This window comes from Erigeron canadensis, chromosome 4, assembly GCF_010389155.1.
Source record: "Erigeron canadensis isolate Cc75 chromosome 4, C_canadensis_v1, whole genome shotgun sequence".
Classification (NCBI taxonomy): domain Eukaryota; kingdom Viridiplantae; phylum Streptophyta; class Magnoliopsida; order Asterales; family Asteraceae; genus Erigeron; species Erigeron canadensis.
In genome coordinates, this window is record NC_057764.1 from 26655572 (window position 1) to 26671571 (window position 16000).

The following is a 16000-nucleotide window of genomic DNA, read 5'->3' on the forward strand; positions in this document are numbered from 1 at the left end:
ATGGAGTCGGGTATTGAGTCGCGAAAGGGAGAAAAGGGGTAACAAATCATGATACAAGTATCCTCACTTTCAAATTTCCAACTAACCTTTTATTTCATTCTAATGGTATTACAATCAATCAAAGTTCTTGAGGTCTAGCATGTACAAGTGATGGGGGTATATGGCAGATTTTATCAGAACAAGTGACACTACCTTCGATGTGACATGACACGAAATACGTACGTGGCTTTGAGCGGAGGCTAAATGTGTTTGTATCATATACCGGTCGACACGACTAACGCATTTAATATATGGGTTGGGTTTCAGTTGATGTTATACAACCTGTGACTACTAAAAACTACAAATAGAAAAACTAAAGACTATAAATTCAAATGTTTATTGTAACTATTCTATGTTATTTTATACATTTATATATCATACGAGTATAATTTACATATCATGTAGTTTTGATATAAGTTCAATAAGATGATACACACCGAAACTCCAAACAGGTAGGTGTACCCGTTTTGGAAACTTCATGGGAACGGAAACTCGTACGAAACGTTTCCTTGAAGTTTCCATATATACCGAAACGTTTCCGTAAAGCTTCCATACCGATCCTAATTAATATTAGGGTTTCAATGAGCTTTTTCTATTCCAAATGCATACCCCCAAACACAAACCAACTACATTATACATTTAAGATCACCATCAAGCTTTTTTTATTCCAAAATTGATTAGTAAAAATTTAATCCGTGATCACCGATCACCATCAAGCATATATTATAAAATTATACATATATAATTATGCATAATCCATCAAGTCTCAAGTATTTTCTCTATATAAAATCAATATATTTATATTTTTTTCATATTTTTATTATCGTATCTTTGCCGTACCCATATCCTAATTTTTTTACGTTTTATCGTTCCCCGTTCCCGTATCCGTTTCACTGCTACATAACACCTGACTTGTTTATTAAGCATATATTTGGGGTTCAACTTTTTAACTTAACTATTAAATGAATTTGTTTTTTAAAAGACAATTATTAAATGAGTTAAAGTTGATGGAGGTATAAGACCACATGTCAACCCAATTCATAAGTGTGATGAAAATGGAACCGATACGATACCTCATCATTCAACCATAGTTTTAATCAATTTCTTTTATGCTATTTTAATTTTATTTTTTTCACTCCATTTATTCAAATTTTGTTGACACTACCAATCTATCTATACTATATCTCAACCCAAATTATATTTATTTGATTTTTAAATTAATACCCCTTTAGATGAAAATATTAAAATTTTTTATTTGTGAGCTTACCATGCCAACCCAACCCATTCTTGAACTTGTGAAAATTCAACCCATCTCCGACCCATATAGATGGTAACGGTATTGGTTGGGTGTAACGGGTTCTCCAACCCGCATCCAATATGATCAACTTAGCTGGTCAGAGGCACTCCTGATTTTACTCAAGGTCTTGAGTTTGATCCTTAAGGATGACAAACTTTGGGGTTTTTTCTTTCGAATACTTCTTACGGTCCATGATCAATATCTTATTTTCTAGGATATATACAAGGCTTCAACATTATACGGTGAGATTTCTCCAATGCCATATACAGACTGAATATTCGAAAGAAAAAAAAAAATCTCCAATGCCAACAGCCCATGAGCCCAATACCCTAAACCCCAATATAACCGGTACCATTAAGTTACTTGGTTCTCTCTTTACTCTCGATTGTGACCCAAAACCAAGTCACTGTTTGTTCAGAGAAGTTACTGCTCGTTTCCAACAAAGGTTATTTCTCTGATCTTTTCTTTTTTTTTTTTTTTTTTTTAAAAAACAAAATTCGAATGAATTTTCTTGTGTGGATGCCTTTATGAGTTCGTAGCTGGCTTCAAAGGACTTATAATAAACTATTAGATTATGATTTTGGTCTTCCTTATAAAATCAGAATTATTGGATGAACTTATTGTGATTTAGATCCAGAATAAAAATGCTAACATTTGTATATTTTTAGATGATACAATATCTAGATTTTCTCTCTGTTGCTAATTTTTAAACCCTTTGATTATACTCTTTTTTTAAAACGTGATCAGAAATCCAAACAAACGATTCAACCATATCATCAAGCACCTGTCATTATATAACTGATTTTGTGCTCAAATGAACATTATTTATATCTGATCCCCCCTTTTTTTACAGTCTAGCTGATTACTCTCTCACTTTTTTTACTTAAAAATTTGGGAAAATTGATTAATTTAAATCGAAAAATACACGAGCAGTCAGCCACAGATGAAACAGTACTTTTGTTGGAAGGAGTATTATGGTAAATGAACCATGTTTTTTGCTTTGCATTTTTTGAATTTTTTTTGGCAGAAGTTACTTTGAAGAAAAATGGCAACTATTAGAAATCTGAAAATCAAGACATCGTCGTGCAAACGTATCGTTAAGGAACTGCACTCGTATGAAAAAGAGGTTGAGAGAGAGGCGGCCAAGACGGCTGACATGAAGGAGAAGGGTGCCGATCCTTATGATCTTAAACAACAGGTAACAAAAACACAGCCTTTATCTGTAATCTGCTAATTATCGTAATTGTATATATCTCATTCGTTTTTCTCGATAAATTTGTTGGATGGATGTTGTATTCCGCCATATGGTGTTATGACGGTTTCAAAGTGTTTGTAGAGTAACAAAATATATTATTGATTAGTATTTGTTCATCTAGTGAGATTGCAAGAAAGGTGCCGAGAGATGTTAAAATCCGGTTTTGGTTGAGATATTTATTCTATTAAAGAACTGAGTCTCTTTTAATATATCTTAACAGGAAAATGTGTTGGCTGAATCAAGGATGATGATCCCTGATTGTCGCAAACGTCTAGAGTCCTCACTGGCTGACCTTAAAGGGATATTGGTATGTGTCACATTTTATTTTGTTATGGTATTTAGCATAATAAGATAGATGTTTGCTGGTTATATAGCTAATATTGGATATGCACGTTTTGTTTTTCGTAATCAATTGTTTGAGATTTAAGCCTACCCATAGTTAGTTGTGTAAATAGTTTGGTTGGATATACTGATAAAGGGTTAATACTCAAATGTCGGTTATCACGGTCGAGGACACCTTTTGGGGTGTAATATGCCAATTACCAAAATAGTTTGGTTGAATATTTTATACCCCCAAAAGGTGTCAGCTTCAGTATCTAAAAGGGAAGACTAGTTGTTTGAACAAATGCTACAAACGCAAAAATGGTTGTCTGCAATTTGTAGAAGTTGGTAATTGGAGTATCAAATATGACTTGGAGGTTTCAAAATGGGTCAGGTATAAAAACAGTAAGTAGTCAAAGCAGGTTCAAGAGGAATGCTGTAATGATGCAGACCGGGTTTGGATGAAAAACAGATAACATGCTACAGATAGGAGATACCCAAATTGGCCCATTCGTGCTAAATGGGCTTAAATTGTCTCCTCTAAGGTTTATGTATGTTAATGATATGAAATGGGTTCATGATCTGAACTTTTATTCTGGGATGGATATGACTATGAGATTCGCTTACAAAAAACTTTATGCTGTTTTCAGGCGGAGCTGGAAGAAGCGAACCAAAAGGAAGGACCTGAAGTCACTGAAGCTGAAAGTACCGTTGCTGATATTGAGAAGTTATTTCAGACAACAGAATCTTAGTATGCTAGCTCATAGCCTCCTGCATTTTTTATTTGCTTTGCAAATTCTGCGATACGTAGAATCTCATTTATGTTTGTTTTCCTGATGTGATGAGCGTTTATCGCGGGTGCTTATCTTCTACTGTCGGTGTGTCTAGAAATTATGATGTTTGAAAGATGGCATTTTTAGACTCGTACTGTGCATATCTTAGATATTTTTGGTGTGGATGTGTGATATGCATATATCAGGCGCTGTTATAAGTCGGGTTCTAGTAATTAGTAACCAAAAATCTGTTGCAAACTTGCAATTAACATGCCTAGTGGGTCAAAGTAGCAATGGGTTAGGTCCTTAGGTGTGTTGTGGCTATAAGTTTTGTAAGGCTGGGTTCAGCTGTAGTGGTAGCCTTCCTGAATAATGGGTCAGTCTCGTGGGGAGTTGCTCGGTACGGGAGTGGGGACAGTGTGTTCTTGAAACTACTCAATTACGGAGTATAATGAAATTGAGTTCCTTTCGCCAAATCAAGCTAGATTCCATAGATGAAAACAATGTGGGACTTTTTATATGCTTAGACAAACTGTAACTGGTAGTTGCAACTAAAAGTCAGTAGCGGATGATTATATATATCTTTTGGATAGAATAACTGAAGTTATTGATATAAAGTATAAAGTGACAAGAATAAACAAAACTAATAACTAATAATGGATTTAGCTGGTTGTTATTTGACCGAAACTAATAATCAAAAAACTAAAAGCTGAAGTCAGTAGAACATGATTTAGGGTTCCTTTTACATCCATTGGTTGATAATTGGTGCATGAAACTTATGAATAAGAATTTGCATTACATTTGACAAATCTATGTTTGGACATGTGAAATTTATAAACGTGAAGAAGATGCATTTTGCTTTAGTAATTGGTCGGAAGAGGTACCGGAATAAAGAGGGATAAGGGAGTGCTTTGATGGTGGCAGATCCAAGGCGAAAAAGAGTTATGGAAGGAGATGGTGGTTAAATGAGTCGGTGAAGTAGTTTGAAGTTTTCTTGATGACTTGTTATGTTTGAATCCTGATTCTGTTGAGATACATATAGTCTTTTCTTGAAGACTTACTTGGGTATTCTTAAGTTTAAAAGTTGAGATACATATAGTCTTTTCTTGAAGACTTACTTGGGTATTCTTAAGTTTAAAAGTTTGATGAGGTAAAGTTTACCTCTATTAGTACGGATTAGGAGGGGATTTTCCCATTGGTATTTGAAAAGACATTTCTATTTCTATTTTCGTGGGAGCTCTCTAGCGCGAATCCAGTTAAGACAATGTATGCTAGATTTCTCACCGCCAAATCACAATACAAAATTTCAAACAAAATTCACAAAAAAAAAATTTTGTTTTGTCGATTAAATGAAGGCGGTGTTTATGTTTGAAAAATGATTAATTTCTATGGTTAAAACTTTGATAACGAAGAAAAAACACGTATTGTAACACCCAAATGGGCCGGGCAAACACGTTATCATACCGCATGACCGTGTTAGTCGTTGAAAATCGTGTCAAGCATATTTTAATGTTGTTATCCAAACTGTCGCTTCAATTCTTTATGCTTATTATCTTTGGATCTAAAACGGAATAACAACAGTCAACAGGTCATAAATTAAAAAATTTCGTTGGCTGTATCAATCTTTCTATTTTTAGACTATTACAATATATACTTGATAAAACATAGACATTACGAAAAAAGAAAAAATCATAGTAGCACACAAATCTATTCAGTCGTTCGATAATATCCACAAAGTAAGTAACAAAACACAATGATAAATGTGATCATACAAACACGTAACAATGCAACGTGTTGTTGTACATATCTCACACATAGCCACCTTAAGACACGTGTCAACCTAGAGTCGCATTTCAGAAACATTTATAATACAGCATCTTACCCATACATAGCATTCCCATATATAAAATCAATATTAATAAACATAAGTACCTAAAGTAACCCTTTCATATATATCTTTTTCTATTCCTTCCCGGCAGAAAGTAAGAAAGAAAGATTTTAGTGTTTTTTTTTTTGGCCCAAAAAATGGCGGTAACAATGACTGTTGAAGAACCAATGCTTTCTAGGCTTGATCGTCTTGATAACATTGTGAGTTCCAAGAGATACATACATTATATAAATACATATATGTGGTTTATTGATAAAAGTGAGCATATTGTGTTTACTGTTTACATATGTGTCTGCTGATTGATGTATATAAAAAAAAAATATACTAACAAGGTTAGAAGATAAAATTGTGTTCATATTGTACATGTTTGCTACTTGTTAATATTAGTATTTGTTTTCTGAAGTTATCTAGTAACAAGATATAGTCTAATTCGAAAACATGTAAGAAAATTTGGAGGACTAAAAGTAAGATTGATTATTTGTTTTCATAATTCAATCAAGTTTTAAGTTGCTAATAATACTATATATAGTAACATTTTTAGTATCTTGACTTTGAAACGGCTAAAATCGGTAAATTTGGGTTCAGCGACATTTGTTTATCCGTATACTCGTCTCCAACTGGTAAAATGTTAAGTCTCCAACCCGGAGCATTTTGTGAAGTCTCATGTGTGAAATAATTGAGTGTTGTGTGTAGGTGAGGCAATTGGAGGAAATAAGAGGTGGAAATAATAGGACACCAAAGAGCTCATGTGCATCAACACCCTCTAGTGGTACCCTAACAAGTGATGGGCAAGTATCATCAATGGATTTCTCTTCATACAGCTTAGAGAAGCATTGCCGTCCGATTGACGACGTGATCATGGAAACAGGAGTCAAAGGGACCCTTATTGAAAGGCTTGTTAATGTGGAAGATCGTGTAGCAAAGGTATGTTAATAATTACATATGTTAAACAATTTTTCCCAAATAGATGGATGGTTTATGTGTAGTACACTATTAGAGCTTAGAATTTATTTTGGTTTATAGATATGCATGCAATTAGAAGAAGAGATAGAGGCAGAAAAGAGAAGAATTGAAGAAGACAAGATGAAATTAGTGGCCAAGAAAAAGAAAGGTGGTTTTAAGCAGCTGGTCAAATCTTGTGTTACAGGCAACCAAACTAAGCGAACATCAACTTGATTTTTGAGAGTATTTTAAGAGTGTGTTTTTATTTTTATTTTTTATTTTTTGTGTTTTTCCCTTTTGTTGGTGCAAGGATAAACGATGATGTGTTTTTTGAGATCATTGTACATGGAACTTGTAAGCTAGTTTTACTTGGAGTTTTGTAATGTAATGTTTTAACACCACAAATGACGAACCTAGCTATAAGATGTTACAAGCGGAAATTTGGCAAAAAACTTGTCTTGCTTGGTGGGTCAACTATGTTAAGGTGATTTCTATGGGTTTTAGTCCAATACACGTGAATGCGTAGTAATTTGTTTTGTCATTTGTATTTTGATATGTGTAGTATTTTGGTAAAATGGTGAGATTTCGACGTGTGTTATATAGATCTCTTCATATGCATTTAGGCTCTTTGCAATATACCAAAAGATGTTTCTTAACAAATTTTTCAGTAGGTCGTAGAACTTCGCTCAAGTATTGTCATATATACACCAAAGATTGTAGTAGGTATTTGACGTTTTTTTGTTGATTAGTTTATGCAACAAAATAACAATGTGGTTGAGTATTCAGGATTATTATTATGATGATTAGCCTTTACAAGTCATTAAGTATTCATGTCAGGATTGAATTATAATTTGTCAAAACTTACATCTCTTAATGTGGTAAAGGTTATTTGTTAATCAACAATTATTTACAGTTAGCCATCGCTCTGAAAAAAATGAGCGTCTAAATTTCTTATAATCCGTGTTGGGACATTGGTCTTACATCTAATATTGACCATGAACACTAAACTTAAAATCCGACCTGAGAAAACGTGAAATGTCAGAAAATGAGGACACTAGGCCTGGGCCAAAAGTGGGTCGGGCTAGCTCCGTTTGACCAGATTCAAGCCGGGCTAACCCGGTTTAAACAGAAGTGGCTTGTAGTATGTTGTGTACAGCTAAATTACGGTTACGTGAGGATGATCTAGTTTTTTATACAACCTAAGGTCAATTTCATGTTGCCATGTTGGTAAACAGAATTGAAAGAAACATGAAGCTAAACATATAGTACAGCTTACAGAATTGATGCAAGAATTCACGCAAACTGACAATACATGTCAAGTTTGATTCCAATGAACATGGTAAACTTACATTTTGATTTTTTGAAGATATAGTTTGGTCCTAAGAAGACAAGACGTATACTAGATTCTTGTTTCTTTGAACATATAATAATTTGCAAACAAATTCCAAATATGGCAAGCAGGTGTCGTGTAGAAGGTCACTCCGGCCTTCTGTAGACTTTGACGTTTAAACTGTACAACTTTTTTCCTACATGATACAACTTAAGAGTGTGCACAGGGGATCTGAGATAAGGTCAACAAGGCTTCACCATCCCAGTCTTTCATATCTTTACCCCATGAGATCACAAGTAACCAAAGCCAAGAATGAATTGCCTGAGAACAGAAAGATATATCAGGAAAAGAGAAATACTAAAGCAATTTCTTTTGCAATACTCGTTTTCTTGACATTTGTACTATTAATAATAGGTACTTAGCGATAATACAATCAAGTTTCGATTCACTGATCAACCATCTCCAACGGTGACCTAGAGGTTGGACAACCAGAAGGCTTGAGAAGAGACTCGGGTTTGAACATTGCTTGGTTATTTTTGCCAGGTCAAAAGTCCAAGAAACGGCCACCCAGAACACCAGTAACCGCCTAACCGGTAGGCCAAAGGCTCGACAAAATTGCCAGGTAAAAGTTCAAGACACGACCACGGGAACACCGGTAGCCGGAAGGCTCAATTTTCCCGATCTCTATGCTTACCCGTTAACTAATTGACCTGTCTACTATTCCAGAAACTTTTCACCCTCATTAAAAGGGTGTTAGGTTAACCGTTAACCCATCATATGGAGTATAGGAAAGAAATGATCCAGAAAAATGGACTGCCCCCATAGAGTATGATGTCAAAAAGTTCATTTTAATCCGGAAAAAAGGAAAGAGAATAACTGTTGAATATGAGTTGCAGTTGATACCTTTTATCAGTTGTAGTAACGATCCCGTTCGAGGGGTTGATTTAAAACACCACCTCGCTCCGATTTGAAGAAATGCACTCCCTCTTCCATGCCCATCAAATGCAAGTTGTATGATGAAGACAAACTGTGGTGCTCGTTATTGTTGCCATCTGTGGATGTGTTTCTTTTGAGCATATTTTCAAAGATTGTAGAATTTTCAGGATAATCCGTGGACAGATGATCCAAACCAGATGAGTTGAATGATCGTGTTGATATGGGTACACCTGATTTTGACTCCTTGTGCTGAGCAGAATTTGTGGATGTGTCACTGCCAAGTTTTTTTGTATTGAGGAAGCGCCCTCCACAACCACGAGCCCTTTTCATAGCATGTTGGTGTCGAGATTCATGAAGATACGGCTAACATGCGATAAAAAAAAGGGCAAGAAGCATAAGTTGACCATTGCAAGTTCAAAACATGTATAATTGTGTGCTACTTGCCTACTTAATAAATCTAAACATTCATTGGCCATCCATCAAAATATAACCATTTGCAACTCATTCTTCTATTTTTAGGCTTTTCTTGATAACTACAGACTTGCAACAAACCTATACCCTCAAAGTCGCCACTCGCCATCTCTCCTAAAAAGAGAGTAACTACAAGGATAGAATGTACATTTTGACGTCCTATTTTATTTTATGGAATATTCCGAATCCAAACATCAATCTTCTACAATAATTCTAGTTATATAACAAAAAGGAATATACTACAGGACTGTACGCTTTTAAAATTGTACCTTTCTGGATTTGACAATTTTCTTTTCCAATTCCGCTTTAGCTCTTGACTGTCTTCGTCTCAGGATCCCACGATATTGTTTTGCATTCACATAAACAGGCTCCTCTTCCATTTCAAGAGGCAACGGCATTCTGGTCTGCTGCATCCCAAGCAAGTGTGGATGTGCCTGGTTCCAGAAAATGGTCAGAAACTAGATCAAACATAGATATACACATATATAGCTAGATGAAAGACTTCCCATAAAACCCCTAGGCCAACACAAATTTATCTGTTAATGGGTGGTCCATCTGTATCCGAGCGAACTTCCAATTTGCAAGACATTTAGGTTCAGTTGAATTATCTAAAAACAATGTAATTCCTGGTCTTTCTAATTTCAGCCCTGAGGGCTTTTCAGCATGTACGTGGGAACTCTGAACAAGTTGAGTGATATCACATTTGCTTTTTTTTTATTTGGAGATGGTTAGTATAAAACCTTGAACTTGAGACCTCTATCTTACATACATAGTTATTAAACCCATTGAACCACAATGGTTATATCAGATTATAGTTGACGTTTTCTTGATGGTGAGAATCCTAGAGAAGTGTCTTCTTTCCCTGTGCTTTTGGGGAAGTTACTATAGACCGACTACCGATGGACTTGGAACTTTAACTGGAGAAATTTTGGTGTTGATTGAAAAGAATTTTCCTCCAAAATGACACTTGAAAATTAATACACGTGCAAAAACTGTTACCGCATTCTCACCTGTGTTCCATAAGTCACCATTCCTACATAATGTGGATCCTGATATGCATTAGATGTCATGACCTGCAGCATGCATTAAATAAGTTCATGGCTGGTTATCTGTATTAATTTTTATTTATTTTATCTGAATCTCTAGTAAGTAGATCCCCATAAAATGTTCAGTGAGCTCATTCTTCACAACCATCTATCTACAAAAATATATGTAGAGGGAGAGAAAGAGAATACTACGAAGTGGCTCACAATTTCTGTTGGTGAAATTTTCTCAACTTGTTTACTTTGTTGCCGCTCTTGGCCATTGTTTACATTCAATCCTGAAATGTTAGTTTCAGTGTCATTGGACTTCAATTCTTTACAACATAGATAAAGAATTAATAGCAAGACTATAAAAAGAGGCACATAGTAAACAAACAATTTATGTAGAGCCACAAGACACTCCAAAATCTCCTATGCTGAAATGGACAATGCGATTTCATGGGAAACTACTATATCTAACAATAACCTGCTCATTTACTAACTAGGAATATTTGCAGAAAGGGTCACTGTTCAAACTGTCACTGGATTGCAAAGTAACACCTAAAGAAGCAAAAAGGGTTAATAGGCTGAAAATTGAATACGTGTAAGGGTTCCAGTAAACAACATAACGATGATTACAGGATTGAATCACTGGAACTCATTTCCTAAGGATCAATTATCTATAACTCAAAGCTTCAAATTCTGCATCAAGATAAGTTCTGCAAGTAGTAACAAGTAACCTATCGCCTCTCAGGCTCACCATTTCTACTACTGGACTGCACAACAACATTCATTTATCCCAGTCCAATTTCTAAAAGGTGCTTATACAGATAAAACTTGCATAGGAAATGAGGTCTGAATTTTCTATATTGAAAATTTTTGGTCCCCACTTCATTGTATGAACTACCAAAAGTAGGATATGAAGAAGTTGGATTATCAGGTCAATAGAGCAATTTCATTCTAGCAAACCTAATTCTCTGTAAACAGCAATGTCGATAACACAACAGATATGATAACCAAACTTACTTCTAAACTTTCCACTATCATTAGAATCATCTACCTAATAAAGTTCAGCAATATATACCAGATTTTGGAGCTGTGGTGGATTTGGTATCGTCAGCAACGCTATCACTTGTGATTTGTAATTGAGCCTCAACCTTAGAAACACCATTCGTTTCACCAAAAGATGTCATCACATCATTTCTGATGCCATGCCACCAGGGTTGTGAATAAACTGTTGAGGGATTAATGATTTGCCCTTCCCCTTCATTGTGTTGATCATCCCCTTGAGGTTTTATTGTCGGCATTATTACTGTCTCGTTCAAGAAAATAACTTTTTGTTAGCCAAAGATTACATCTTAACCATCACATGAGCACAATCATATTGCGAATTTGTATCATTGCATTACAAAAGAAAATCTTATATTACAATAATCCATAGAGATAGAAGCCTAAAATGTCAACGTATTTTTCAGTTTGTACACACTTGCAGAAGGTATTTTTTTATTTCCCTAGTTGCCCCAGTGAACTTTAAAACTTTTTACACATATTTGCATATCCTACCTTTTAATTATCATAAAACTTTCGAAATTGTTCAGATATGATCATTAAACTTTCAATGTTTGTACATATAGGGTTATTAGAAAAATCGAAGTTTGATGAATATATGTGAACAAATTTTGAAAGTTCACAGCCTTTTTTAGCAATAATTGAAAATTTGATGGTAATAGCAGAGTCTAAAAAATGTACATATATATGAACAAATTTTAAAAGTTCGTTGTACAACTACGTCAATAAAAGAGTTCATCGTGCAACTGTGTACAAAAAGGAAAGTACGTTTAGGCCTTTATCCCTTGCATATCGTCAACCACTCGATTTCACATAACATTTAACTAATTCAAGATTACAATCAAGACAACTGCATATATATATAACCAATTATGCTCTCATTTTCTAACTACTTGGCACCATCTATCATTTTACTTAACAGACATTCAAAGAGATTATACATACATATACATATACATATATAAACATAAAACTATAGCAGAAACTATTAGGTATACTAATCAATCACTTAATTATCAAAACAAATGTACACATGTCATAAGGCTAACTTGTGATATATATATATATACACACACACATAACCAATGAATGAATTTGAATTATGAAGCTTTCATTGGATTGAAAATAATAAGGAAAAAAAAAATCTAAGAAGAAACTTTGACTGACCTTAATATTAGTGGAAATATTGGAGGAGATAAAGATAATTATGATGATCCTCTAATAACAAGTGAATATAAACTTAAACTTATATATATATATATATATATATATATATATATATATATATCAATGATCCACCATTTGCTGTGAATCATCACACACTCCTAATAATTAATTAATTAAGCTGTTACTATTAGCATTATTAATATTAATATTATATTTAGAATAAATAAATGAATGATTATATTTTAGAGTTCACGCCAGGGTCACTATCTGGAACGTAGGTGTCTCTGTTAAGGAGTAAATTGAATTTATATATAATTCTGGACAAAACCGTCCTAACCGTATTTATCCTTATACCGGTAAATACTAAATACAGTACAGTTTTTTTATATATGTAAGATAGCTATTAATAGTCACTAGTTAAATTTGACCCCGGGATAAGGATCAAATGTCTTGTTAAAATAGTTATGTTATTTTAATGTATTTGCATTGAACTTTTGACGGTTTACTTAAAGGTGGTATGCAAAAACCAAAAAATAACTAGTAGTAGAAATCCAAACGTGATGTAATATGACAAAAACATCGATATATTAGTTTTCAAGCAGATGCGATTAGCAAAATGCAAGTAGTGATACCAGGTCTGCCATAAAAAGGTTGGAGTAGAAACCTAAACGGTATGTGATATGGAAAAAACATAGATATATTAGTTGGTAATTCAAGCGGACTCAATTAGCAAAATACAAGTAATGGTGTTGGTTGTGCCACAAAAAGGTTGGAAGACTCAAAAGAAAACAAAAAGTGTGAAACAAAACCAAAAGGTAATCCGTAACAAAAAATACGAAAGGGATGTGATGTGACAAAATCCGAATAGTCTTATAGGGTGTGACATGAACAGATACCAACTCGCCACACAAGCGAGTTACTATTCACAAAAATTCTGCGCAATAAACCAGCAAAAACAGAAAGAAAAAAAAAACAAATGAAATTCGATATAGCAAAATCCGAATAGTGTGTGTCACAAAAAGGTTGGAGTAGAAACTCGAACGAGATGTGATATGACAAAAACATAGATATATTAGTTGATAATTCAAGCGGATGCGATTATCAAAATGCAAGTAGTGGTACTGGTGTGCCACAAAAAGGTTGGATGACTCAAAAGAAAAAAATTTTAAAAAAAACCAAAAAGTAATCCGTAATAAAAAAAAACCGAAAAGATGTGATGTGACAAAATCCGAATAGTCGTATGGGGTGTGACATGAGCGAATACCAACTAGCCACGCAAGTGAGTTACTATTCACAAAATTCTGCGCAATAAACCAAGAAAAACCGAAAAAGGAAAAATCCAACCGGAATTCGATATAGCAAAACTTGAATAGTAGTGCGAGATTTAAAACCATCTAATAGAACAGTGCCACATGGCGCAGACACTGTTCTATTAGCAAGAGCTTTAATGATATAGTAATAATAATTCGAGCTATGAATTATATTTAATAAAATATTTATATATAACCATTGAAAATTACAGTATTTTAATAACATTTTATTGCATAATCATATAAATAAAATTATGATATAAAATAGTCACCATCAATATAAAATTAAACTGACTTTTTATTTTTAATGGTTCATTTTTATAACACATCTTTTAACTAAGAAAACATTAGGAAAAAAAAGTATATTTTATTAATAATAAGAATTTATTAAAAATAAAAAAAACATAACATTTCATTAATGTATGCAACTTAAAAAAAATAGGTATATGAATTAAGATGGATAAATTAATAACATAGTATTTTTTTAGAGGCTTTGTGAAAGGTTTTTTTAAAAATGGATTTGTGGAATGAATACATAAATAAGACTCAAAAAAGGAATGAAGAATTGTATTTTTAAACTAGGTAAATCGATAATATACTTATAGAGTTTTTGAATAGAGAAAAAAGAAAGCAACATTATGGCCAAAAAACTTAGGGGATATCATATGTACAGCGGTTGTACGGTACAACCAAGTTGAAAATCAGGAGGCATTTTTGATACATATATAAATTGAAGGATAAAAGTGTAAAATTAGGGGGCATGTTTATGTGTGTAGTACCTAAGCTTGGGTACAATTTGTTGTACCCATCATTTTCCCAAAAACTTACATAAACCGGTCATTGCAATGGGTGTTCATTGATATATCATCACGATTTGACGTTCTGAAATATGACTTCATTAAACTGAACATAATGTTGTTGGAGTCGGCCTAACTCTTCCATTCCTCCTTTAACTAAGGGATTAATCACGGAAAGACCAACGTACTTTCCCATTTGTACACGGTTGCCCATTATACTTATTTATTGATGAGGTTTACCCACATACTTTTTTTTTGTACACGGTTGACCAATATTACCGACTATCACAGGTAAACCGGTCAACTTTGGGTCAACCGTGTAAAAAAGAAAAGTATCTGGGTAAACCTTATCAATAAAAAAGTTTAATGGACAACCGTGTAAAAATGGGAAAGTACGTCGGTATTCTCGTGATTAATCCAATTTTAATCAACGTTCGTAAACATGTACTTTTTAATCAACACAACTATATATTATATTGTCAATTGTTTCATTACATTCTATTTTCATAATTATGTCCATATTATAACTATACTCTTACACACAACTCAACATCGTTCTAATATAGATCATTTTTAAACCACACGTTAAAAATGAAAATAATATAATTCATCTCGGACGTACAACGCACGGGTCTTAAGACCTTGTTACAAAGAAAAAACAAGTTTTGAGGTCGGGTACCAACATTCATTATTATTGGGTTGCAATGATATGCAACATCCACAACGTCAAAATGTTCAAAATTTTTGTATTTTGGGTTTCGTATGAAATATTTGGTAATTATCCCTTTTTTAGTAAGAAAGATTCGCATGTATTAAGTATGCGGGATCATCCATAAGATATTTTTTTTAGCCATACATCACTACTTATTTTTTTTGATTAATCACGAAAATACCAACGTACTTTTTCATTTGTACACGGTTGCCCATCATACTTTTTATTGATGAGGTTTACCCACATACTTTTTTTTGTACACGGTTGATCCAAAGTTGACCAGTTTACCTGTGATAGTCGGTAATATTGGTCAACCGTGTACAAAAAAGAAAAGTATGTGGGTAAACCTCATCAATAAAAAAATATAATGGGCAACCATATACAAATGAAAAAGTACGTTGGTATTCCCGTGATTACTTCATTTTAATGGCGTTAAATGTTATAAGTCTAACTCTCCACGAAAAAATAGTCACTTTTTGATTTTATTGTGTCTTACTCCTATTCATGGTTTTCTAATAGAAGTAGAAAAAATAGTGTGTCGTGGATCAATTGGCTTACAAGTCCTCTTTTATCGCTTTTTATTAATAAATCGTGTTTTAAAAAAAATGTTAAGTCTAAACTCCAGACGACTAAATTGTTGTGACCACGAGAACTTAATTGCTCAAACATGAC

The 16000-nt window shown here is 33.6% G+C and overlaps 3 protein-coding genes across 5 annotated transcripts; 2 read left to right on the forward strand and 1 right to left on the reverse strand.

The window, feature by feature from the left end:
• Nucleotides 1-1694: 1694 nt before the first annotated feature.
• On the forward strand, nucleotides 1695-3835 carry LOC122596346 (tubulin-folding cofactor A). Of its 2 annotated transcripts, none has more exons than XM_043768909.1 (4): nucleotides 1695-1781; nucleotides 2364-2534; nucleotides 2812-2898; nucleotides 3563-3835. In XM_043768909.1, exons 2-4 carry the CDS (start codon nucleotides 2382-2384, stop codon nucleotides 3662-3664), a joined length of 342 nt encoding a protein of 113 aa, XP_043624844.1. In that variant the 5' UTR covers nucleotides 1695-1781; nucleotides 2364-2381; the 3' UTR covers nucleotides 3665-3835. The 2 variants fall into 2 exon arrangements, with proteins under 2 accessions (XP_043624844.1, XP_043624845.1); XM_043768910.1 differs by having other exon boundaries at nucleotides 1698-1781; nucleotides 2367-2534.
• Nucleotides 3836-5596: 1761 nt separating this feature from the next.
• Nucleotides 5597-6931, forward strand: LOC122598631. The gene is made up of 3 exons (XM_043771215.1): nucleotides 5597-5773; nucleotides 6267-6497; nucleotides 6597-6931. Exons 1-3 carry the CDS (start codon nucleotides 5711-5713, stop codon nucleotides 6747-6749), a joined length of 447 nt encoding a protein of 148 aa, XP_043627150.1. The 5' UTR covers nucleotides 5597-5710; the 3' UTR covers nucleotides 6750-6931.
• An 876-nt stretch (nucleotides 6932-7807) lies between these two features.
• On the reverse strand, nucleotides 7808-12602 carry LOC122596746 (nuclear transcription factor Y subunit A-4-like). 2 transcript variants are annotated; one of them, XM_043769375.1, is made up of 8 exons: nucleotides 12510-12602; nucleotides 11359-11586; nucleotides 10503-10573; nucleotides 10263-10325; nucleotides 9522-9686; nucleotides 9012-9144; nucleotides 8749-8897; nucleotides 7808-8166 (listed from the first exon to the last, which is right to left on the reverse strand). In XM_043769375.1, the coding sequence occupies exons 2-7, from the start codon at nucleotides 11579-11581 to the stop codon at nucleotides 8755-8757; spliced, it is 798 nt and encodes a 265-aa protein (XP_043625310.1). In that variant the 5' UTR covers nucleotides 11582-11586; nucleotides 12510-12602; the 3' UTR covers nucleotides 7808-8166; nucleotides 8749-8754. The 2 variants fall into 2 exon arrangements, with proteins under 2 accessions (XP_043625310.1, XP_043625309.1); XM_043769374.1 differs by having other exon boundaries at nucleotides 8749-9144; nucleotides 12510-12601.
• Between the last annotated feature and the right edge of the window lie 3398 nt (nucleotides 12603-16000).

What these genes read in the sequence shown, in the direction of transcription:
- LOC122598631 (XM_043771215.1), top strand. Translation starts at nt 5,711, where the DNA reads ATGGCGGTAACAATGACTGTTGAAGAACCAATGCTTTCTAGGCTTGAT. An exon ending in TTGATCGTCTTGATAACATT is followed by an intron (nt 5,774 to 6,266) that starts GTGAGTTCCAAG and finishes TGTTGTGTGTAG; the next exon opens with GTGAGGCAATTGGAGGAAAT. An exon ending in TGGAAGATCGTGTAGCAAAG is followed by an intron (nt 6,498 to 6,596) that starts GTATGTTAATAA and finishes TTTGGTTTATAG; the next exon opens with ATATGCATGCAATTAGAAGA.
- LOC122596746 (XM_043769374.1), bottom strand. Translation starts at nt 11,581, where the DNA reads ATGCCGACAATAAAACCTCAAGGGGATGATCAACACAATGAAGGGGAA. An exon ending in AAATTTCACCAACAGAAATT is followed by an intron (nt 10,326 to 10,502) that starts GTGAGCCACTTC and finishes TGCATGCTGCAG; the next exon opens with GTCATGACATCTAATGCATA. An exon ending in TGGTGACTTATGGAACACAG is followed by an intron (nt 9,687 to 10,262) that starts GTGAGAATGCGG and finishes TTCTGGAACCAG; the next exon opens with GCACATCCACACTTGCTTGG.
- LOC122596346 (XM_043768909.1), top strand. Translation starts at nt 2,382, where the DNA reads ATGGCAACTATTAGAAATCTGAAAATCAAGACATCGTCGTGCAAACGT. An exon ending in CTTATGATCTTAAACAACAG is followed by an intron (nt 2,535 to 2,811) that starts GTAACAAAAACA and finishes ATATCTTAACAG; the next exon opens with GAAAATGTGTTGGCTGAATC. An exon ending in CTGACCTTAAAGGGATATTG is followed by an intron (nt 2,899 to 3,562) that starts GTATGTGTCACA and finishes TGCTGTTTTCAG; the next exon opens with GCGGAGCTGGAAGAAGCGAA.